Source organism: Myxine glutinosa, chromosome 9, assembly GCF_964187855.1.
Source record: "Myxine glutinosa chromosome 9, kmMyxGlut1.1, whole genome shotgun sequence".
Lineage (NCBI taxonomy): Eukaryota > Metazoa > Chordata > Myxini > Myxiniformes > Myxinidae > Myxine > Myxine glutinosa.
Genome location: NC_136269.1, coordinates 84,699,386 through 84,725,626, shown reverse-complemented (window position 1 = coordinate 84,725,626; position 26,241 = coordinate 84,699,386). Strand labels below are relative to the sequence as shown.

The 26,241-nt window shown below is 42.6% G+C and overlaps 1 protein-coding gene across 3 annotated transcripts; it reads left to right on the top strand.

Moving 5' to 3' along the window:
- The first annotated feature begins 803 nt into the window (after positions 1-803).
- Positions 804-26,241, top strand: SERPINH1 (serpin family H member 1). 3 transcript variants are annotated; one of them, XM_078784489.1, is made up of 7 exons: positions 804-944; positions 14,997-15,160; positions 15,793-15,990; positions 16,917-17,151; positions 18,447-18,545; positions 22,892-23,124; positions 23,456-26,241. In XM_078784489.1, exons 1-7 carry the CDS (start codon positions 926-928, stop codon positions 23,756-23,758), a joined length of 1,251 nt encoding a protein of 416 aa, XP_078640615.1. In that variant the 5' UTR covers positions 804-925; the 3' UTR covers positions 23,759-26,241. The 3 variants fall into 3 exon arrangements, with proteins under 3 accessions (XP_078640615.1, XP_067985014.2, XP_067985013.2); XM_068128913.2 differs by lacking the exon at positions 804-944 and adding an exon at positions 5,477-5,592; XM_068128912.2 differs by lacking the exon at positions 804-944 and adding an exon at positions 10,120-10,180.

Here is a 26,241-nt window from a genome sequence, read left to right as displayed (position 1 = left end):
GCAGTCAACGCAAGTGTCACAAGGCAAGGCAGTCAACGCAAGTGTCACAAGGCAAGTCACAATGCAAGGCAGTCAACGCAAGTGTCACAAGGCAAGTCACAATGCAAGGCAGTCAACGCAAGTGTCACAAGGCAAGTCACAATGCAAGGCAGTCAACGCAAGTGTCACAAGGCAAGTCACAATGCAAGGCAGTCAACGCAAGTGTCACAAGGCAAGTCACAATGCAAGGCAGTCAACGCAAGTGTCACAAGGGCACTCGGTAGAGCGCACACCTCCGCCAAGCTTAACAGTTTACGTTTTGTACCCCACGGATAGGCTGGATCTGGATTCGGACCAGAAACAAAATCCAATGTGTCTGTTCTCGTCACCGACCCAATTCAGCCACCATGTTTAGTCTGAATCCCCCACCCACCCCCTCCCCCACAACACCTCCTCCCCCCAAGCCCTCTCCCTCCCACAGATCTCCCGATGTCCCTGTTCTCTGCTGTTGTACTTGTGTGCTTCCCTCTCCCCCCCATATTATCTCTCACTCCCTTTATTATATGTTTTATGTGTCCGTTTTTTTTTGTCATTGATGTTAGCTCTTACACGAGCCTCGATCTTGTATACAAAAAAAAAATCCGTCCATAACTTTTTGAGATATCCTCCTCACAACCAGACTGACAGACAATAGTGAATACTTAAGCTCCGCCCACCTTGGTGGCGGGGCGAATGAATAATGCGACTGGGAAGAGGAGAAGGGTCAGCGAGTGTGGGCCCGGCGTTAGGGCGGAGTAGGGGTGAGGAGCATTCCTTGGCAATTTGAAACAGACGGAGTCTCCGCAAGTGCGCAAGCCTGGCTGGGAGGGGCGACTTGCAGCTCATTCTGGAAACTTCTGAGAACCTTCCTTTATAAGGCTCGACTGGGAGTTGTGTGTGCTGATAGATGCTTCTTGATCGTGCTGGTAAGAAATGTGTGCGTGTGGGGTTCGTGCGGTGCGTATGTGATACTGGTTGATGTTTGGGGAAGAATCCAGAAAGAAATGGGGATTGAGTTTGGTGGGAGTAGGGAGGATGATGAGGATGTTCAAATCGAACTTTTCAAAAGAAAATCACGAAACGCAATCTGAATGGATCGATTTTAAACGTTTCTTTATTTTCTTTGTCATGCCGATGCGCATCCTATATATACCCCACGTGTGTAGGTTGAGTGCAGCATCGGTGGCATCGGTGTGACGTCACTGTAAACTCTGGAATGCCAATTATTACCATTAATAGCTAAAACCTCCATCTCGATGTAATTAACTTGCACGACCCGTTATAATTCGTCGGTTGGTAATTTTTGGCAAGGCCACAGGCACACATCGGCCTTCTCTTTTCGAAATGCCCTGGCATGTATAAAGTCCCCAAGCTAAATACAGACTGGATGGCCGGCTTAATTCCTGCCTTTGGGAGGCTGCCATGTTCCGAAATGCAACACCTCCCGCAGGTGTTGCGCGCAGAAATGCACCTTTGTGTGACATTTTATTCCACGTCATACAGGGAGCAAATTCTGGGTGGAGGTAACTCAAACGAGACGGCACAGGTAAGTGTGCCAACGACAGGGCTAACCTGCCGCCCGAAGCCGAAAACGCCCATGAAGGTCTCCGACTCAAGATCCCAGATGAAGACTTGGTCAATGTGCACCTGCCAAACCTGTGAGGTCGTGCATTGAGAGGTGCACCTGCCAAACCTGTGAGGTCGTGCATTGAGAGGTGTGGCCAAATCATGACGTGAGTAAGGCTGTTGTTGGCTTAACGGTTAAGGTGGCTCATTTGAGATCTCAGGGTCTTGAGTTCGAGCCCCAGGTGGGTTGACTCGACCTGTTCATCCTTCCCAGGTGGGTTGACATTGCCTTCCCAGCAGCCATTCAGCGTAGGCGTTTGTAATTTGTTCCAGGGTGTCGGAGATAGCTCGCCTGCTATTTGCTTAGGACACCTGGGTTCTTTAACGTGCACCGACTAATGCCGGCAGACTGGATGCCCAGTTTAACATCCATTGGAGGGATATGGCACACACCTTGCCTGTGTAACACCAGGATGACAGTTTATAGCTGGGTCGGGATTCGAACCCAGGTTAGACAGCTTAGAAGGGAGTGTGCGAACCTCTGGGCCATCCCTGCCAGCACTGGAAAGTAACTATTTCAGTAACAACAACAACAAAGTCAATATAAACCCTGCAGCAGCTTTTTGCAAAAGCAGTTTTGTGTTTTTTTAATTCTTTATTTTACTTTCTATAAAGTAGAATGAAAATCTTACTTGTGACCACAAGGAGGAGAGGATTTAATGGCATCCATACGAGCTGCATATCCGCCCCTTTTGCCACGTTGGCATGACATATTGCAACTACACTCGGTAGGGAGCACACCTCCGCCAGGTGAACAGTTTACGTTTTGTATCCCACCGATAGGCCGGATCTGGATTCGGACCTCAACCAAAATCTAATCGGCTTCTTCTTTTCATCGAACCGACTCATCCACCAAGTTTAGTCTGAACCCCCAGAACCACTTTTTTGAAATCCCGACTTCTTTCTTTCCTGGAAGTCCAAGCAGTGTCCATGTGTTTTATACCTCTCCATCTTCCCCCCCGCACCCCACCCCACCTTCCCATGCCTCCTCTCCCCAAGCCCTCTCCCTCCCACAGATCTCCCGATGTCCCTGTTATCTGCTGTTGTACTTGTGAGATTCCCTCTCTCTCCCCATCTTGTCTCCCGCTCCCTTTATTACTTGCAAAATCGAAGATTTTTCAAGTATATTGGTCGGTTCCGTTTGTGGTTGTCTGTCTGTCTGTCTGTTTGTCACCGGCCTACAGGTCACAATTCTAAACCGATCGTCACGAAACTTCACCAAGCTGTATAAGTCGACCCAATTGAGAAGCCTATTGATTTTGAGGTCAAAGGGCAAAGGTCATCTGGTGGTCAAATTCCTAAAATCGCCATTTTAAATCCGATTGACTTGAAAATTGAACAGCATTTGTATATTGAGTCACTAAATTGAGAAACATACTATTTTTGAGGTCAAAAGGTCAAAGGTCAACTTAAGGTCAAATTTTAAAAATCAATTTTCATCTAAAAAGCTGTCAATTCTCAACCGATTGACTTGAAAATTGAACAGCATTTGCATATTGAGTCACTAAATTGGGAAACATACTATTTTTGAGGTGAAAAGGTCAAAGGTCAATTCAAGGTCAAATTTTTAAAATCAATTTTCATCCAAAAAGTAGTCAATTCTCAACCGATTGACTTGAAAATTGAACAGCATTTGCATATTGTCACTAAATTGGGAAACGTACTATTTTTAGGCCAAAACGTCAAAGGTCAACTCAAGGTCAAACTCCCAAAATCATCACTTTTATCTGAAAAAAACCGTCAATTTTCATCCGATTAACTTGAAAATTGAACAGCATTTGCACATTGAGTCACAAAATATGGAAACCAACTATTGTTTGAGGTCAAAAGGTCAAAGGTCAACCTTCCAAAATCAACTCAAGGTCAACCTTCCAAAATCATCATTTTAATCTGAAAAATCGTCACTTTTCTTCCTACTGACCCGAGCTTTGATCAAGATTGCCAATTTTAATCTTGATGAAATGGACAATTTGCTGTATCAATAGAATTTTTTTCCTTGGGGAGGAGGGGGGGGGGGGGCGTATTTTGCAAGTCTCTTGCTCCGCATGACGTCTTCTTGTTTGTCTGTCTGTCTGTTTGTCACCGGCCTACAGGTCACAATTTTCAACGATCTTCAGGAAACTTCACCAAATGGTAGAGTTGGTTAAAAGCAAGAAGCCTATTGTTGTTGGGGTCAATAGGTCAAAAGGGCAACATAGGCAAAAGGTCACAAACTTTGCTAAATTTCTAAAATCCTCAATTTTCATCCGATTGAATTGAAATTTGAAGAAGACTTGCATATCTGGTCACTGAATTCAACCACCAAGTATTTTTGAGGTCAACATAGGCCAAAGGTCACAAACTTTGCTAAATTTCTAAAATCCTCAATTTTCATCCGCTTGAATTGAAATTTGAAGAAGACTTGCATATCTGGTCACTGAATTCAACCACCAAGTATTTTTGAGGTCAACATAGGCCAAAATGTCAACATAGGCCAAATTTCTAAAATCCTCAATTTTCATCCGATTGAATTGAAATTTGAAGAAGACTTGCATATCTGGTCACTGAATTCAACCACCAAGTATTTTTGAGGTCAACATAGGCCAAATTTATAAAATCCTCAATTTTCATCCGATTGATTTGAAATTTGAAGAGGACTGGCATATCTGGTCACTGAATTCAACCACGTATTATATTTTAGGTAAACAGGCCAAAAGGTCAACATAGGCCAAATTTCTAAAATCCTCAATTTTCATCCGATTGATTTGAAATTTGAAGACTGGCATATATGGTCACTGAATTCAACCACCAACTATTTTTGAGGTCAACATAGGCCGAGTTTTTAAAATCCTCAATTTTCATCCAATTGACTTGAAAATTGAACAGCATTTGCATATCGAGTCACTAAATTGGGAAACATACTAGTTTTGAGGTCAAAAGGTCAAAGGTCAACTCAAGGTCAAATTTTAAAAATCATCAATTTTCATCTAAAAAGCCGTCAATTCTCAACCGATTGACTTGAAAATTGAACAGCATTTGCATATCGAGTCACTAAATTGGGAAACTTACTATTTTTGAGGTCAAAATGTCAAAGGTCAACTCAAGGTCAAATTTTTAAATCATCAATTTTCATCTAAAAAGCCGTCAATTCTCAACCGATTGACTTGAAAATTGAACAGCGTTTGCATATCGAGTCACTAAATTGGGAAATATACTATTTTTGAGGTCAAAAGGTCCGTCCAAATTTTTAAAATCATCAATTTTCATAGAAAAAGCCGTCAATTCTCAACCGATTGACTTGAAAATTGAACAGCATTTGCACATTGTCACTAAATAGGGAAACCAACTATTTTTGTGGTCAAAAGGTCAAAGGTAAACTCAAGGTCACCCTTCCAAAATCATCATTTTTCATCTGAAAAATCGTCACTTTTCTTCCTATTGACCCGAGCTTTGATCAAGATTGTCAATTTTAATCTTGATGAAATGGACAATTTGCTGTATTAATGGAATTTTTTTTCTTGGGAGGGGGGTTTGGATTTTGCAAGTATCGTGCTCCGCATGACGTCTTCTTGTTGTATGTTTTGTGTGTCCGTTTTTTTTTGTGATTAATGTTAGCTCTTACACGAGCCTCAATCTTGTATACAAAAAAAAAAAATCCGTCCATAACTTTTTGAGATTCCTTTGAGACAGACAATAGTGAATACTTAAGCTACACCCACCTTTGGTGGCGGGGCGAATGAATAATGCGACTGGGAAGAGAAGAAGAGGAGAAGGGTCAGCCAGTGTGGGCCTGGCATTAGTGCGGAGTAGGGGTGAGGAGCATTCCTTGGCAATTTGAAACAGACGGAGTCTGCGCAAGCCTGGCTGGAAGGGGCAACTTGGAGCTGATTCTGGAAACTTCTGAGAACCTTCCTTTATAAGGCTCGAGTGGGAGTTGTGTGTGCTGATAGATGCTTCTTGATCGTGCTGGTAAGAAATGTGTGTGTGGGGTTCGTGTATGTGATACTGGTTGATGTTAGGGGAAGAATCCAGAAAAATTACGCCTAGGTCCCCCGTCGGTGAAGTGATGCGAGTTGACAAAGTGGAAGACGCAGAAAACATGGAAGAGTCGATAATATTTGCGAGTGGGTTGGAGACACCCACACACCAGATTAGAAGTTAGTAGTTGGTTTATTTTTCAAGATATTCCGCTCACAAGGTTCAGACATATATGGTGGCGGCCATCTTGGATTTTGACGTGGCGACCCAATTTTCAATAGCGTTCTTCCTTATGCCTAGATACACCCACACACCGGATTAGAAGTTAGTTGTTCATTTATTTTTCAAGATATTCCGCTCACAAGGTTCAGACATTTACTTTTCAAGATATCGCGCTCACAAGGTTTAGATATGGTGACAGCCATCTTGGATTTTGACGTGGCGACCTAATTTTCAATAGAGTTCTTCCATATGCCTAGTTGCACCCACACACCAAATTAGAATTCGGTCCTCCGCTTACTTTTATAAAGATATTGCAGTGCATGTACACACGCACGCATGCACGCACGGACGGAGGAGAAAACCATGGTCCCTCTTTCGCTCCGCGGTGCGACGGGGGACAAAAATGGGGATTGAGTTTGGTGGAAGTAGGGAGGATGATGAGGATGTTAAAATCGTACTTTTCAAAAGAAAATCACGAAAGGCAATCTGAATGGATCGATTTTAAACGTTTCTTTATTTTCCTTTGTTATTCTGATGCGCATCCCATATATACCCCATGTGTGTAGGTTGAGTGCAGCATCGGTGGCATCGATGTGACGTCACTGTAAACTCTGGAATGCCAATTATTACCATTTATAGTTAAAACCTCCATCTCGATGTAATTAACTTTCACGACCCGTTATAATTTGTCGGTTGGTAATTTTTGGCAAGGGCACAGGCACACATCGGCCTTCTCTTTTCGAAATGTCCTGGCATGTATAAAGTCCCCAAGCTCAATACAGATTGGATGTCCGGCTTAATTCCTGCCTTTCGGAGGATGCCATGTTCCGAAATGCAGCACCTCCCCCAGGTCCTGCGTGCAGAAATGCTAATCGGTTTGTTCTTGTCATCTAACCAACTCATCCACCAAGTTTTCTCATAACTCGTCCAGAACTTTTTAAAATATGCTATATAATGTTTTTGGCCCTATCACTCAATGGTGAAGAATCACAAATTGTTTTTTTAAAATTGTCGTATGCAGATACATATTCGTATCTTCACCAAAATCGAATCAATTTGTCTTTGTCACACACCCAACAAGTCCACACCAAATTTCATCCAAATCCGTCCATAACTTCTTGAGATATCGAGATATATACAGTCAAGTGAAAAAGTAAGTACACCCCATGTAAAGTTTTGACTTCTTCAACATATTTCAACATACAGCTATTGATCTTCATTTCAACAATATTGATAGAAAAAGGTGATATAATATAACATGATATAATATAAGGTGATATAATATAACAAATATCATGAAACATTTACATTTTGTAGTCCATTGTATAATTTAAATAAACATAAATGCAAATTTCACATGTGGAAAAAGTAAGTACACCCCTACATTTATCATGACTTCAAATACATAAAATTAGAATCAGGTGCACCAGCTCAGGTGCAAACGATTAGAACATCGTTGGAGAGGATCTTGGAGGAACCTGTCTTATTTAAACCTCAGACATTTAGTTTGGTTTGCTCTTTGTTGTTAAAGTGTGCGGCGTCACCATGCCGAGATCAAAAGAGCTCTCTGAGGCCTTCAGAAAGAAGGTTATAGATGCCTACGAGTCTGGGAAGGGATTTAAAAAGATCTCCAAACAATTTGAAATCAATCATTCGACTGTCCGGAAGATCATCTACAAGTGGAGAAGATTCCAAACAACTGCCAACTTGTTCAGGCCAGGCCACCCCAGCAAGTTCAACACAAGAGCAGACCGCAAGATGCTGAAAGAAGTCTCTAAGAACCCCAGAATGTCATTACAGGACCTACAGGTAGCTATTTTCACTGTTGATGTCAAAGTGCACGAGTCTACCATTAGAAAGAGGCTGCACAAATTTGGTCTACATGGGAGGTGTGCCAGGAGGAAACCTTTGCTGTCCAGAAAGAACATCAGGGCAAGACTAAAGTTTGCCAATGAACACCAAGGCAAAAACCAGCATTTCTGGAATGTGCTCTGGACAGATGAGTCAAAGGTAGAGCTATTTGGCCACAGTACCAGAAGACATGTTTGGCGAAAATCAAAGACAGCATTTGACCACAAGAACCTGATACCAACTATAAACCATGGTGGTGGAAATATTATGGTTTGGGGCAGCTTTGCTGCATCAGGGCCTGGGCAGCTCACCATCATAGAATCCACTATGAATTCTTCATTGTACCAGAGGGTGCTTGAGGATAATGTGAGGCCATCTGTCGGAAAGTTGAAGCTTAACCGAACGTAGACCTTGCAACATGACATTGACCCTAAACATCTATCTATAATTCCAGTAATCTCTGTGTGTTTGTTTGTACGTTTGTACGTTTGTTTGTTTGTCTGTGACCGCTGTTTCTCGACAACCACGGGTCCGATATACTTTAAACTTGCCAGGTATATTGCTGGGGACCCGAGGATGTGCCTTTTCAAGGTTTCATATTAATCGGACAAGTACTTACAAGTACTATGGCGATTTAGCCGTTCGCCGTTCGCTTTGGCGTTGCGAATGGACCAAACCATTGCATGTAAATAGAGGGGGGGGGGTTCTGTGGTCGTTGCGAATGGACCAAACCATTCATGTAAATAGAGGGGGGGGGGGTTCTGTGGTCGTTACTGCCACGTGGTTTCAAAGTTTTTTTTTGTTGTTGTTGTTTGCACGCATGTTTTTTTGCACCCACGTACGGGCACGCCCTAGGATGTTTACACACACACACCCCTACACAAATTTTTTTTTTTTTTTTTTTTTGGCAAGGAACGGGCACCCACGTACGGGCACGTCCTAGCTTATATATAGTACGGGCATGCCCTAGTACCAGTAAATCCACCAAGGAATGGCTGAAAAGAAAGAAATGGAGGGTTCTTGAATGGCCAAGTCAAAGCCTGGATATAAATCCAATCGAGATATTGTGGGGGGATTTGAAACGAGCTGTGCATGCAAGAAACCCCTCAAACATCGCAAAACTGAAAGAATTCTGCATGGAGGAGTGGGCAAAAATTTCTCCCAGTCGATGTCAGAGATTGGTAGACGGTTATAAGAAACGCCTACTTGAGGGTGTTTCTGCCAATGGGGGCAATACCACCTATTAGAGCCATGGGTGTACTTACTTTTTCCACATGCAAAATTTGCATTTATGTTTATTTAAATTATACAATGGACTACAAAATGTAAATGTTTCATGATATTTGTTATGTTATATCACCTTTATCTATCAATATTGTTGAAATGAAGATCAAATAGCTGTATGTTGAAATATGTTGAAAAAGTCAAAACTTTACATGGGGTGTGCTTACTTTTTCACGTGACTGTATGTATATATATATATATATATATATATATATATATATATATATATATATATATATAGACACATCAGTTTTAGTTCACTCAATGGTGAAGAATACCAAAAATAAAAAATAAAAATTGTCGTATCTGGATCCGTATTCGAATCTTTACCAAAATCTAATCAATTTGTCCTTGTCACACAGTCACACACCCAACATGTCCACACCAAGTTTTGTCCAAATCCGTCCCTAACCGTTTGAGATATCATGCTATTTGTCGGTTTTAGCGCGATCTCTCAATGGTGAAGAATCACAAAAAAAATTCTCTGATCCGCATTCGAATCTTCACCAAAATTGAATCAACTCTTCCTTGACACACCCAACCTGTCCACCAAATTGTCAAATTTGTCTTTTTGAGATATCATGTTCACAAACAGACAAACAAAGAGACTGTGACGGAGGTAAAAATGAAATCAAACAGAAATGTTCAGGATTCTTTTGTTAAGTTAACTTACACAAGCAAACATTCCAACTGAATCTCTGGCTTATCATGCGGAAAACCCAGTATCAAATCCCATAAAGCATTTGTGGTTGTTGATTATCCATGCTCGTCATTGTAATTAATTAATGTAAAATAGACTGATTTCTCTTGTCCTGCGAACATGTAATGAGTGCACAAGCTCTTCCATGAGCTCCAGGTAGCGAGAGACTCCTGTTTGATTCACTTTGGAACAATTCTCAGGGAAGCATAAACTTAGATTTCATCTTAACAGAGTGCTGCAAGACCAACACCATGTTGCATCACCCGTTGGTTTTGTCTTTTTCTTTGCCAACATCATATGGTTCCACTTATCAACACATGGCCAAGCTTGATTGTTTTATGAATCCAGGCATATATATATATATATATATATATATATATATATATATATATATATATATATATATATATATATATATATATATCACTGCCTTTCAAAGAAAGAGTGGACTGCAGCTGCAATTTCCATACATGGTATACCATTGGTCCATTGATTCGTTCATTGTCTACTATTGTCTTTCAAGTAAGTAATTCCTGCAATGCGTACGACCTTTTCTTTCACATGTGATGTATATACATATAGTGCCTTAAGAAAGTATTCACACCCTTTGGCTTTTTTCACATTTTCTTGTGTTACAGGCTGAATTGAAAATAGATTAAATTGACATTTTTTTTGTCACCGATTGACACAAAATACTCCATAATGACAAAGTGAAAACATGCTTTTGAATTTTTTTACAACTTTAGAAAATGAAATACAGAAGTATCTTTTGCCATGTTAGCATGACATATTGCAAATACACTCGGCAGAGTGCACACCTCCGCCACCTGTCAAGAGGTGTGAATACCAAAGGTGGATGGAGGTTATGTTTTCACCCCTGTCTGCTTGTCTGTCCGTTTGTCTGTGAACAAAATATCTCAAAAAGTTGTGGATGGATTCGGACGAAATTTGGCTGAGATGTAGCGTATGTGACAAAGACGAAATGATTAGATTTTGTGAAGATCCGGATTCAGCTACGATAATTTTTTAAGTGATTCACCTTGTAGAGACATCTCAAGGATGATCAATGGAAATTGGATACACATGAACTCAATTTGGAGTGTCAAAGGAAAGGGGTTGAATACTTATTGACTCAAGACATTTCAGATTTTCATTTTTAATTATTTTTTAAGACTAAAAAAAAAAAAATCGACTTCGACATTATGGGTTATTATGTGCACATCAACAAACAACAACAGGCATTTTAAGGCCATTTTCCCTGAAAGAGCGGGGGTTAGCCTTGTGGTCCCCATGACAATCTTCTCCATTTTGCCCTATTTTCTGCAACTCCCCTTGTTAACCCCCTTGCTCGCATTTCTTCTTCAACCATCTTTAGCCAAGTCTTTCTCGATCTTCCCCGTCCTCCACTTCCTTCTACATTCATTTCCATCACTCTTCTCAACCAGTCACTTTCATCCTTCCTCAACACATGACCAAACAATCTCAACCTGTTCCTCTTCACAGCATCAATCACAGGCTCTATTCCCATCATCTTTCGCAATTCATCATTTGTCTTCCTCTCTCTCAACGATACTCCACACATCCACCGAACCATTCGCATTTCCACCCTTTCCAGCCTTCGTTGCTGCTCTACGTTCATTACCCATGTCTCGCTCCCATAAATCATAACACTTCTCAAACATGCAGCATACACCTTTCACTTCAGCTTCAACGACACTCCCCTCCTCGTCAGCACGCCACTCAGTTCCCGAAACTTCTTCCATGCACATCTCACTCGAGCAACCGTTGCCGAGTCTGATCCACCTTCTCCATTCAGCATGTCTCCTAGGTAACAAAATGTTTTCACACCTTCCAGCTTCATGCCGTCTCCAAGATCCAACTCAACATTTCCTCCATCTGCAGCTCCCTCTGTGCACACCTTACATTTGAATGTAGCTGCCACTCTGGTTAATGACCCTCTCAAACCACTACATTTTTGATGAACCCACTCAACACACATTGTACATTGAATGGAGTTCACTCCGACACCCTTCCTGCACACAGCACACAGCACACAGCACACGGCCACTTCCCAGTTCTTTCCACCTCACCACATGCTTTACCACTTGCCATCACCTTCGTTTTTCCGATATTCACCTTCAGACCTTTTGTCTCCATACATTCCTTCCACTTGTTCATATTCTCCTTCAGTCCATCCAAACTTTCTGCAATCAACACCAGATCATCTGCATTCAACAACTCCCACGGTAAACCCTCCGTTACGTTCTGAGCCAGTACCTCCATCACAGCTACAAATAGTAGTGGACTTAGTACCGACCCCTGATGCACTCCCACCTTCACCTCAAACTCACCACTGTTCCCGTCCTTCGTCCTTACAGCTGTGCGCGCTCTTTCGTACATTGCCATCACTACTCTGATCAACCATTCCTCCACTCCTAACTTCCTCAATGCCCATGTCACTACTTCACGTGGAACCCTATCGAATGCTTTCTCCAGATCAACAAACCCAAGAAACAACTTCTTCCTCTTCTCCATGTACTTCTCCTGCAACTGCCTCACAATGAAAAGCGCGTCTGTCGTTCCTCTTCCTGGCATAAATCCAAACTGCATTTCGTCGATCTTCACTTTCTTCCTTATCCTCCTCTCCAACACCCTTTCCAATACCTTCATTCCATGCTCCAATAACTTTGTCGCTCGATACGAGCCACAGTCCAGAGGGTCACCTTTCCCCTTTTATAGAGGGACGAGGGTACTCAGTTCCCAATCCACTGGAATGCGGCCTTCTTTCACCACCAGATTACAGATCTCTGTCATTCTCTTCACACCCCAATTTCCCGCTGCCTTCAACATATCTCCCACAACTCCCGTCGGCCCTCCCACTTTTCTACTCTTCATTGCTTTTATCCCTGGTGTTGGGCTAGCGGCTAGGGTGCCGGCTTAGGATCCAAGGATCCTGGGTTCGAATCCCGGTCGATCGCTGAATTAACGCCAGAGGGGTTGACTCAGCATGTCATCCTTCCGAGGTCGGCTAATTGAGTACCAGTTCACTGGTAATTCCCTGTTTGTCGTTAAAGGCGGCAAAAAGGGTTGGCGTCAGGAAGGGCATCCGGCCGTAAAACATTGCTTCAAATAGGGGACCGAAAAACAACAACAACCACGGTTCCCGAAAAAGTCCAACCCCCGCTTTGCGGGGAAAAATGGCCTCTAAAGGTGGTTATATGTTTTTTTTATTTATTGCTTTTATCGCTTCCTCAACTTCCTTCTCGGTTATCTTCTCTGCCGGTCCTAAAACTGGGTTACTCTCTATGTTGCCATCCCATTCATTCTCTGCATTCAACAGTATTTCCATATATCTCTTCCATCTTCTTTTAATTCCATCTCGGTCCACAACGATTTGTCCCACTTCATCCTTCAAGCAACTCACCCCCATCACATCACACCTCTCTTTCGCTATCTGCTTTGCAATCCTGAATACCGCTCTCTGACCCTCTTCCAAATCCAAGCATTCTCCGAACATTTTCCTACATGCCTCCTGCACCTTTGCTACCTCTTTCTTTGCAGCCTTCCTGGCTGCCTTATAACTTTCATGCTCTGCTTTTTCTGCCCCCGTACCCTTCGCATTCTGCCACTCCTTGAGCTTCTACCTCTTCTCGTCAATCTTCTTTCCAACTTCATCATCCCACCATACTCAGCCTCTCTTTTAATGCCTCCCTCACCGTCACCTCTGTCAACCTCCACACCTTCATTCTCGGTTGGTACTTCACGCGCCTAGCTCTCCTCGCACCTTTCACCCTTATGTCGCAGACAACCAAGTGGTGTTGTGAAACAGCCTCCTCCCCCGGGATCACCTTTGTGTCCGGGAGGTGCCCCCGATCTCGCCTACGCACCAGCAGGTAGTCAACGGTTGTCGTCGACCCACCTGACGTGTATGTAACAAGCTTATTATCTTCTTTCTGGAACTGAGTATTACAAATCAACAAATCAGCTCCATCAGCAAACTCCAAAATCCTTTCTCCTTCTCCATTTCTCACACCATATCCATAACCCCCATGAACTCCCTCAAAACCATCCATACTCCTTCCCACATGTCCATTTAGGTCTCCTCCTACCACAACAACTTCCTCATCTTTCACGTTTTCCATCAGCTTCTCTATCGCACACCAAAACTTGTCGTCTTCATCGCTCCGACCAACCTGCGGAGCATATCCCGAGATGACGTTCACCAAGAGCTTTCCAATCATTATTTTCACCATCATCAACCTATCACTCACTCTAGTCACACTCACCACACTGTCTACAAACTCCTCAGAAAACAGGACACCAACACCATTCACGCCCTCCAGGCACCCTTGCCACACAAACTTGTATTTCTGTCCCTGCCTACCCTTCACCATTCTCACACCACTTCCCTTCCATCTCGTCTCTTGCACACAACATATGTCCACTCTTCTTCTGACCAATACTTCCACCACTTCTCCTGATCTCCCTGTCATTGTCCCTACATTCCATGTCCCAAACCTCAGAAACTGATCTCCACTTGAGGCTGTACCCTGCCCATATGTAGTTCTAATTGTCATGGTTCTCTTTTTGAGGCAATGTTTTTATGGCCGGATGCCCTTCCTGACGCCAACCCTTTTATTATGTGTACATCGATGACCAAAAAAATCTCAATTCATACCATTTTAAATTCAGGCTTTAACACAACAAAATGTGAAAAAGTCAAGAGGTGTGAATACTTTCTGAAGGCACTTTAAGCATGGTATTGGCCTTAACGGGTAAGGTAGCTGGCTTAAGGTCTTCGGGTCGTGAGTTTGAGCCCCTGTCATGCCTATAAATAACACCAGGTGGGTTGACTCAGCCTCTCATCCTTCTGCCGTCGGAAAAAAATAAGTCAAAGCTAGCTGGAAACAGGGGGCACTGCATCAGCGGCTCAGCCACACCCAGAAAATGATGCAGCCAAGGAGCCACAGGCTGCCTTCGAAATAAAAACATGATGTATGTGAAAGCTCAATTGGAAAGCACAATAATATAATTGTCAGAGGGCCTCAAACCATGTAAAACAGTCATCCACCTGTTGATTATCTGTTTATCTTGGGGGGGAGGGGGGGGGGGGGGTAATGGGAGAACTTGTTGGTAGAAAGTTGTTACAATCATGAGCGAGGAGCACCACACTTGGTGGTATGGCACAGTAAAAGTAGTTCCCTCGTACTCTGTCTTGTGTTTCATCTTCTTCTTTCGCTCTTTCCACTGCTCAATTTAATTTCTCCGCACCTTCTGCTACGATGGACATTGCCTTCTCTCTGGTGATGAGATTTTCCCTGATTTCCTTCATTCCCAGCCATGGCACCTTCCTTGTTGCTCTGGCTCGCTGTTGCTCACTGCGCTATGGCAGCAAGAGGCCCGGCAGGCGACCTCGGCCAGGGCTCTGACTCGGTGCCACTGGCAAAATTTGGCCTCTCGTTTGGCCTCGACGTGTATCGAGCTGTGGCATCGGCACAGCAGGTGAGCATCTGAAAGGACAAACATCAGCTCAATGCTTATTTGGGTTTTCGTCTTCCACTCGACCTCCCATTCGACACAAAGTGGGTACAGTTTATTGCACACGTTATTTTTTACCAAACTAATTGTAGTACAACCAATGCCAAAGACTAATTGCTTATGGTAAAGTACATTTTGATATGTTTCCGCAACAATTTATTCCTTAAAATGCAGCTTGGGTTTCCTACTGTTTACTTTGCTCTTTGCAATATTACAATATTATATGACCGGATCTCATCATTGATCTTACCTCTTCTACATTTCAGTTTTTTTTGCTGTTCATGTCCTTTCATCCTCTGCTTATTTTTTTTTTTTTTTTTTTTTTTGTATACTTAATCGAGGCTCGTGAAAGAGCTAACATTTATTTCACAAACAAATCAACCAGACAAACAAAATATACAAAAAGAGGGAGCGGAAGACAAGATGGGGAGAGAAGGGGAAGCACACAACCACAACATTTGAGAGCAGGGAGAAGTGTGGGAGGGAGAGGGCTTGGGGGCAGGAGGCGTGGGAAGGGGAGGGGGGGGGGGTATTATCTATCTATAATACCTCTTTTGTGTATTCAAAACTTACATTCCACCTTCCTCACCCCCCAGGGAGAAAACATTCTCCTGTCCCCACTTGCCATTGCAGTGTCGGTGGCCTCTGCAGTTCTCGGCGCCGAATCTGGAACTTCTGAGGAGTTACGGACTTTGCTCCATGCACAAAAGTTGTCTGAAGATGCACTACACTCGGCTTTGTCCACTGCTCTCAAAGATTTCAAGAATGTCACAAAAAGAAATCACACACTTAAGGTCATCTTAGATACTTTTTAGCTCTATCAACTCCAGATATTAATACTAGTTTAAAAACTCAGTCATTTTGCCTTTTTTTCCCATCGTTTTCTTAGTTATTACCCTGCACACGCGAAGCGAAAAGCGGGGTTAAGCAATTGGTTCATATCCTTCCGCCCACCTTTCCGTCTCATCAGTTTGTGATCGTCAGTTTGATTGAAAACCAGTTGTTTTTTTTTTTACATCAAATGTTATATTCTGAACACGAATCGGAATATGAATCGGAAGACAAGTTTGCCATTTTACCGGACATTGGCTCGAAATTCATCCCGATCGCATACAGAGAGGAGCGAGATAATATTTTGTACTTTGTCCACCGACCTGGCAGTCAAACAAAATTGTAAATCATTCCAAACAGGAAAGTTTGTTTTCAAGGACGTCATAAAGGACACAAACAACAGGCATGAATAACTAATATAATGCGTTAGATTGGGTGATGTAATAGGCACTGGGTAAAATGGTGGTAAAACCCAGAAGTAATTTATTTATACGACTTTTACAATCTTTATTTTTGTTTAAATTTAATTATATACCTGAAGATTGTAGAACACAAATTGCCTTCATAATACTTCCAAGAACCTCCAGTTTTGCAGTACTTTCATTTAAATAAATGTTCAATGGGGGGGGGGGGGGGGTATTAGGGACCACCCTACTTCTACCCTTGCCTACTTCAAAAGCACTAAACATTAGGATTTTTTTAGCGATCGTAAAAAGTATCTTATCAAAATTGAAGTAACGCTGCGTGGGGTATTGTGTTCTATGAACTCACATGTTCTGGCTTTTTTTTTTTGCTATTGTCAATAAAATTCTTTATCTGAATCTTATCTTATTAATTTCTTAACGTTGCATTATTTGAATGCGCCATGCCTTGCCTTCATCTCTCTCAGATGGGCACTCTCATCCTGGGCCCGAGTGGAACGACGTTGCGCGAGGACTTTGTCCACCGGAGTAGAGAGATGTACGGGACAAACGCTGAAACAAGCGGAGCAGGGAAGTGGAAGAACGTTGAAGAAGGTCTTTCAAAATGGGTTAGCGATCACACAGAGGGACGGGTCAATATAGTTGGCAAGGCAGCAGACCTAAAGGAAGGGCTACTACTGGCCAGCGCATGCTACTTCAAAGGTACAGTGTTGAACAATTCCGAAAGTGAACTTTACACGACTTTCAAAAACTCAAATATACCAAATCTGATCATTAGTGATTTCACCCTCATCCTTATGTAGTAACACATGAGAAAATACAACTCGTACCATGAATCAGAAAATACGTAGAATGTTTCTAGTTAAGGGGAAGTGAGTAGTGGACTGCCATCTCTGGTTCATGACTGCTTGTGTAATATTTCCCCTGACCCCCTCCCCCCCCATCACACAAACACACACACACACACACACACACACACACACACACACACACTGGTTGCCAACCTATTGCTGCTTGTCCATGCTCTGTCCTTTTGAAATGCTGGGCATCAAGCAAGGGCACCATTGGCCGAGTGACTCGTACAGGTGGTTGAGTAATTAATGACTGCACCACAGAATCAGTGGTCATTGGATTTGCCTCTTTGGACAAATTCCACCAATTTGGATTTTCACAAATTTCACAAATTTGAAACCAATTCTTTGGACAATTTGGATTGGACACCTCGAAGTTCAAATGCAATTGGCCAAAATGCACCACCAGACATGTGGCATCCAGCACAGAGCATCAAGTGCAATGACTGTTGAAACACAATTAAAAACCGAAGTTTAAAAAGGAGGGGGAGGGGGTGGGGGGGGGGGTATTTCGAAGAAAAGATCGCACATTCATTAGTGGAACACAGAGGGATTGAAGGATAAGGTTGTGCGATCTCTGGTTCTCTCTGGAAGCATTTCAAATTGGGGGAATTGATGGGGCAGCTAATCTAAACACACACACACACTAGGTCACTGCGAGATAGCTAACATGTCTGATGAAATTACCTTTCCCCGAGGCCATTTTCCTAACATGTTTGGAGTAATCTTGAGATAGATTAGTTGCCAGCGTTTTGGACAGAGGAAAGCTCGCAGGTGTAACTTTTCTGAAGAACCCAAGAATGAAAAGGCAAACACAAAAATTTCAACATCTTCCAGCATTTCTCCTCTCCCTCTCCTCATTGCTGCATTAAAGTGTTCCCCCCACACCATTATTAGCTCCAAGGTCAAAACCAAAAGAGCAGGCAAATCAAATGCCTTTTCCTGGGCATCAAAGAATGACTTGTACATGCAAACGGGCTACATAGACACATACAAGACCACCTATGCTGGGTGCAAAAAGAGAGTCTGGCTGTTTGGCACCGTTCAAGAGGCTACACCTCTTGGCTTGGCACCACATTGCGGTGTCGACGTAGCATTCCTAATACCGGATTGTATGTGCTCGGTGTGGACGTGTTTGTCCTGCAGGGCACTGGCATGAAGGCTTTCATCCCAACATGTCGGACCCACGGGGCTTCCTGGTGGCACGCACACTCACCCGTCCCGTTCATTTTATGCACCGCACAGGTAATATAGCCCTGCCCCAGCAAATTACACATGCGCATTTCAAGTGGGAAAATCTCACTGTTCAACATGCACAATAGGAATTTTGTGACGTAACATGATAATTTGAAAGTCATCCATCATATTAAGGAAACATGAAGCATTTATAATGAAACATTGCAATTTCAACTTTTCTCTTTTTTTCTATACAAGATGGAGGCTCGTGGAAGAGTGGGGATGTTTTTTTTTCCTGCGAAATGTTTGTTGGATTTTTTTTTCCCATCATGACTATTTTTGAGTCTTGGGCTCGGGTAATATGGGAGATTAATTGTCTGAGCCCTGAGCATGCTGCCTCGGCTGTCCATTTCTCGTGACACGCAAACACTTAAACACCTGAGCAGTTGGAGATCCCTTCCTGCCGCTAAGGTTCTTTGAGGTACAGTGAGCTTTTCATCATCTCTCCCAAGGTTTAAAATATTTTCCCACAGAGCACATTTAATAGTTTATGTTCCGTGCCACTTTATTTGAATAAATGAGCTCAACAAAAATTACAATTACCTGCACCGTCATTGGCACTGTGTCACGATGTCAAGATAATGCATTATAGAATTCTGAAACAACTGATCACAGAAAAAAAGTCAAGGCAGCACCCTACGGCAAAGTCCCCCACATTATCCCCACCTTAATATTTTATTTATTTATATGAGAGCTATTATTTTCCTGATAGTCTGAGAAGGAAACTCTGAATCCAAATCCGCCGCTGCCTTGCGGTTCAGGTTTGGCCACCAAAGGCTCAGAGTTTAACAGGGTAAAGGCAGCAAAGGAGGTGGCCTTCGCATTTGTTAAGCCGTGGGCCACCCTTGGACAAGGTGTACTACCCTATTTTAACCTCCCGATCAGGGTTGTGTGAATTCATGGGAGCAGGTGGTGGATGGCGATGTAGGAATCTTGCGTACATTGCCAGTAATGGCTGCATGGTGTTGATGCTCAGCAGAGGATTCTCTTAAGGAGAACAATGGCTAGAATCACCCGTCTAATACAAACACTGCCCGGAAAAACGAAATGGTATATCACTTCCGTACATTGCCAAGAACACAATAGTGATCAGAAATTCAAGAGACAAAGCTTTGGTGCCAGAGGATGAGCCCTCAGGTTTGAAAGCACCCACTGGCTACTAGGGAAGAGGGAAGCGTTTTGATGAAGAGGACTGCCCGTTATGACGGCACTGGATCAAATCCGAAATCCAGTCACTGAGGTCGCCAAACCTGAAAGTCGAATTCTGCGCTTATCAAACATTCACAAAATTGGGACAGGGAATGCAAGGTCAATGAATGAGGGAAAGTTAGATGTTGCAAAGAGAGATATAGAGAGGGCAAGAACTGAAATTTGGAGATATGTGAACTTGGATGGACTGATTTAGGGCAGTTTCAATCTGACCATTACAAAGTGTTCTTTTTCTGATCACGAAACCTGCAAAAGAAATGGAGTAGTAGTGATTTTCCAATAAGACGGCAAAGTCAGTCCTGGGCTACAAACCAGTCAATAATTGGTTAATATCAGTGAGGTTGAAAGGACATCCAATAAACACCACCCTGATTCTGATATGTGCTTCAACTTCCATAACAGATTAAGAAAATGTGGAGGAGTTTTATACAAAGTTGCAGGAACTGGTAGAACAGGTACCTAAAGGAGATGTTTTAATTATTATGAGACTGAATGTGAACATTGGAGAAGCAGGAGTACCAGTGATTGCAGGAAAGCATGGACTTGGTATCCAAAATGAGTGAGGGGAGCGAATGCTGGAGTTGGGTGTGGAGAATGAGCTCATAATTGCAAACACATGGTTCAAACAACCCAAGCATAGACTGTACACATGGACACCACCTGATGGGCAACATAGAAATCAGATAGCCTACATTCTAATAGAAGATGGAGAAGTGCTGAGCAATCTGCCAACACTCTGCCAGGCACAGACTGTGGGACAGATCATGAACTTTTTGTGCCAAAACTACGAGTCAAACTTAGAACTGTGAAAAAAAAAAATCAAAAGCTCCAACCGGATCTGACCTTGAAAACATATCCAAACAATATGAAATAAAAAAGCGTTTTGCAGAGCTGGACTTTGGTGAAAGAATGGCAGACTAATTGTGGCAAAAATTTATAAAAGTAGAGTAGAGCATAAACTCAGTAGAGCGCATACCTCCACCAGGCTGAACAGTATGTTTTGTGCCCCCACTGAAAGGCTGCATCTGCATCCGGACCTGGACCAAAATCTAATTGGCTTGTTCTTGTGACCTACCCAACTCATCCACAACTTTTTGAGATATCGTGATATGTATCTCGTTTTTGGCCCGATCTCTCAATTGTGTGGAACAGATCACAAACAGTATCCGGATCCAGATCTGGAAATTCACCAACATCTAATCAATTTGCCATCGTCACACACCCAACCGTCCACCAAGTTTCTTTAAATCCGTCCATAACTTTTTGACATATCCTGCTCACAGACAAGGGGGAAAACATAACCTGTGTTCACCTTCAGTGGTGGAGGTAAAGATGCCAAAAAACAACATCCCAAAATCAAACAGAAAAGAAAAACTAAATGGTTGCCAGGAGAGGCAACAAATATTGCAGATAGAAAAAGAGACATGAAAACCAAAGGCACATCAAGAGCGGACATTAAAAGGCTAAATGCCGACTTCCAACGACAAGTTAGGAAAGACAAAGAGATATTAGACCTGTGTTCTAAAATTGAAGTGAGTTAAGAAATTATTAGACGGTTAATTTTTGGTACAAAGAGCAGCAATGTCTGGAAAGACCAAGATGTAACAAAACGAACCAAGAGGAAGGAGGCTGGTGAATGCTCTGGTATTCCCAGTGGCAATGTATGGATGTGAGCCATGGACAGTGAAGAAAGGAAGAAGATTGACAGTTTTGAAATGGTGGAGTTGGAGATGAATATTAAAAAATTCCATGGATTGCAAGAAGAACAAACAAATCAGTGCTTGAAGAAATTAGACCACCATGTACATTAGAAGTGCTGATGCTAAAACAGAAACCGTCAATCTTTGGACACACCGTGGGTGCAGAAAATGAAACCATCTGGAGACATCAACCATGCTGGGTATGGTTGAGGGAAGAAAAGGCAGAGGTATCCCTTGTGTGTGCTGGATGTATGGGGTTAAGGCTGCAACCAAGTCATCTTTCCCAGAGCTTCAGGGAAGAGTGTAGGATAGGGAAAGGGATGGCAAAGGTTTATTTAATGAAAAATTATGGAAGAGCCTGCAGATGTATTCCAGTCGACCGTATTTAAAAACATCCCCGTATCCAAAGCAAGTGTCCCCACATGGCAGTAATTTTATGTATACACCCAAAGCCTTCATAAATGAGTATAAAATTCGCTTGATGTATAAACATGTTGTGCATGAAAGTATTTGTAAATGAATATAAAAACAAGTGGCTCTATTTTAAAAAGGGGCTTTTAGTTTTTCAATGCATCTTTGCCCTTAGGGCAGAATCCTGAAGACCAGTTTCAACTTTTCACCTCAATAACTGCCTTAGAGGCATATATTTGATTGACAAGGTTCAGATCTTCGTACAGAGTCTTCCTCTTTTTCACATACTTGGTCAGTCAAGCTTCTTCAACACTTGCATACGTTGTTCTAAGCTGAGGATAATCCTCGTTATGTCTAGCGATGACTGAAAGAAAGTGAACGTGATAATGTAAAGGTAGAACGCGTGGACGAGAGCACGATTTGACTGTCCGGAAGTACAGTGCGGCCAGGTCGGGCTCTCGCATCAAAGATTGGAGGATGTACACAATGGACAAATTAACACTGCATGTGATTACAAACTCTAATTCACCGTGAGATGTGTGTTCAAATGATATGTCAAGCAGGCTGCCCCAAGAGTCAAATCCCACACACGACATCCATTTTTACTTTTATTCTTCGATATATTTACCCTCGCCAGAGGAGAGGCTATTGCACTTGGGTCCATTTATTTGTGTACAGAACGTGAGTATGTGGATGAATTACATTAAAACCCGAAGGCCCTTCAGAACCTCAACACCCTTATGACTCCCGAAGATCCTCCAGAACCCAAACATCCGTAAGACCTATAACACCCTTCAGACCATTTGACCAACAACCTTACATTTCGTACATGCTTCCATTTATTTGCTACACAAAACAAGTCCTGGCGAGGGTGTGCAATCTCCAATTGCTCTATTTAATACATGTGTAAGTTCACATAAAAGTTTCAAACGTGAAGGAAAAATTAAAAAGGGGTTGAATGACCTTATACATTCAAAAGTGTCTCAAATATGGTGTTCATCTATTTCAACCTCTGATCTAACCTCCCTCTTCCAGGCTTCTACAAGCTCTATGATGACGAGGAAAAGAAGCTGCAAGTGGTTGAGATGCCATTGGCCAAAGAGTTGGCAAGCGTTGTGATACTGCTACCACGACAAATAGAAGGTCTCCACAAGATCGAGGAGATCCTTACGGTAGAGCAACTTCAGACGTGGCGTTCTGCAATGGCGTTGAAGGCAGTCGCAGTATCACTCCCTCGGGTCTCTATAGAGGACCTTTTGGACCTTCAGGTATGTTACCGACGTGAGATTTCTGCCAATTAACAGATCTCCACTTGTCTCAAAATTGCTCAATATAAACCGTATTATATATTTTCTCAGTGACATGAGTGTATATGGTTGGTTTTAATACAAATAATCAACTTTAAATTGTATGGGAGCACGTCTAAAATTATTTGACCTCTCCCACCCTCGCTCTCATTTCCACTGGCTCGGCTGTTGTTTTATTTTTGTTACCAAGTTAAATATGTAATTGCAGGACTTGCTGTAGATCAAATATGAGTTGCAATAAACAACTGTTTTTGTCCTCTAATTTTGCATTGCTCGTTTTTTTCCATTTCAGGACACCATTACAAAACTCGGCTTGTCACGTGCGACAGACAAGGCCAGATCCGACCTCTCTGGCATTGCCTCGGCGAAAGGTCTCCATGTGAGCAGAGTCTCTCATGGAGCAGCATTCGAGTTTGGGCCAGAAGGGGACCCTCACCCTTCAGATCTCTACTCAAGAAAAGAGATGCGCTCAGCTACCTTGTTTTATGCCGACCAGCCATTTGCCTTTGTCATTATCGATTCTGAATCTGCGTTTCCACTCTTAATTGGCAGATTTGCGAAGCCCAAAGGCTCGGGCCGGCATGATGAGTTATGAGATCGTATCCTCCAAAGGGGGCCTACTTGAGGGTTTATCATTCCAAATGTGGCTGCCGAGATGTCAGAGTGGTTAGTGCTGTTGGGTAAAGGCCAAATGAAAAGCTCTTAAGGAATACTTCTCCACATTGGTACCAGGAAGTCATCTGATATTGTGAACACAGGGTGGTCCAAAATGATAACGTTCTACAAGTAAACCTGACAAGTGGTGATTATTCACGCTGTACATAACATCTTGTATCAAGAGAACCCGATGAAAAAACAACTACACAGACACAACACCTAAAGCCCACATATAAACAGAGACAGGTCATTTTGCCCAGGATTTTTCCATGTTTTAAAACGATTTCTTAACGTTTGCGGATGCACAGCTGAGATGTGGGCACATCGGTTTCTGTAGAATGATACAACTCCCCTTGTTGAGAGACTTCTTGACATTCAACATCTTCACGATAAACCTCCAAAGAATATCCACTATTGCTCCAAACTTTCCAATTGTGAATATTTGTTAATATTATGGGCCACCCTTGTACTTGGTGTTTCTATAGCTTGAAATCACAACAGGTTCAACCAAAATGTGGAATGCTTGAAAACACGTGTGGAAATCAACATGACGTATTTCTTTGTGTCATTATTGAAACCTGCATTATATATATATACAGACTTGGCATTTAATATGGAACATTTTTTTTGTGGGTGTGAACTTACTTTTCAAGATGTCTTAGAACCAAAAGTTCATTGGAATTATGTTGAAATTATTCTAGATTTTGTTAATGTGACCTTTAAAAGAAACAAAAACCACATTTGACATTTCAAAACAAATAAATTGATCCTTGAAAGTGATGTAAACTGATATCAAACTCAATTCGTGGACAGTACTGTGTTAAACTTCTGTACGTTTTCCAGAAGTATGTCTTTATTTTGCACATTAGCCAAAATTTTTTTGAACAAAAACAAAAGTTAAATTACGACTGGGATTACGGACAGTAAAATTACAGTTCAGTACTTCGTGTAACCTCCACCAGCATTCAGGAGAGCATGTACATGTTGAGGCATGCTGTTCACGAGATTTTCCAAGGTTTGGACAGGAATCGCTTGCCATGCAGTGACAATAGCCTGCTGCAATTCATGCACAGAGGGCGGCTGCTGGTCCAAGTTGTCGATTTGACGCGTTAATTCTTGCCACAAGTTTTCTATCGGATTAATATCCGGGGACATGGCAGGCCACTCCATATACTCTGCACCACGGTCAGCAAGAAAGTGTTGGATCATGCGAGCACGATGAGGCCGTGCATTGTCATCTTGGAAGACAAAGTTTCCTCGAAAGGCTGTACAAGAAAATGGTAGCAATGTTTCTTCCAGAATGGCCCTGTACTTGAACTGGTTCAGGTTTCCATTCAGAACAACCAGGTCAGTTTTGCCCCCTGCATGAAAAGCAGCCCAAACGGTCACCCCACCACCTCCAGTTTGGACTCTTGGCACTATACAATCTTTGTTGTAGGCTTCATGCACTTGGCTGCGCACTCGGATGCGGCCATCTTGACGCTAGACCAGAAATCTAGACTCGTCACTGAAGATCACGTGATTCCAGTGTCCTGGCTGCCATTGACGGTGCTCTCTGGCCCACTGCAATCGGCGCTGGCAGTGTTGTCTGGTCAGGCATGGCTTTCTCAGGGGATACCTGGCACGATAGCCTGCTTGAACCAGTCGTTGCTTGACTAGCCTTCTGGATACAGGCACATTTGTCAGTTGCTGCCACTCAGCCCTAAGCCGATTAGTTGTCTTAGTATGGCCATTGCGGACTAACCGGTGCAGCTGGCGATCATCCCTCCTTGTGGTTCTGCGGGGACGTCCTGGCCTCGGTATTGGAGTAGGGACACCCCTCTGAGCATTTCGTTTCAGGATCTTTGACACCTGACCTTGAGTGATGCCATACTGCCGAGCAATAGCACGCTGTTTCATGCCGTAATTTCGTAAAGCCACCACTCCATGACAAACAGCATTGTCGAGTTGACGGACCATCTCCAGAGGAAGCGGCAATAACTTTTGTAGACGTGCAGCAGTTGTTTTCCACTAATACAGAACGCAACAACCCTTATATACCCAATTGTGAAGTCAATCGTCAAATGTACCTGTCCGTACATTTTGCCACGCCACCTGTGATATAATCCTGTTGTTGACTTCTTGCTGTGGCAGACAATCAGTGACATGGTTCTTTTAACAAATAAATCACCAAAGTGTAAAAGAAACTCACCAGATTGATATACTGAGGAAAGAAAGTAAACCCAAGTCAAGAAAAAAAAATATTCCATATTAAATGCCAAGTCTGTATATGATATTTTTGTAGTGTTACTGACCAAACATCCTGAATCAACATTTCTGTCTTATACCAGCAATGTTTCATCTAAGCCCTTCCCTACGAACTTCACTCTTTGGCATCATTCTGTTGAAGTCATGGAAAAAAATAAAAATTTATAATTAATA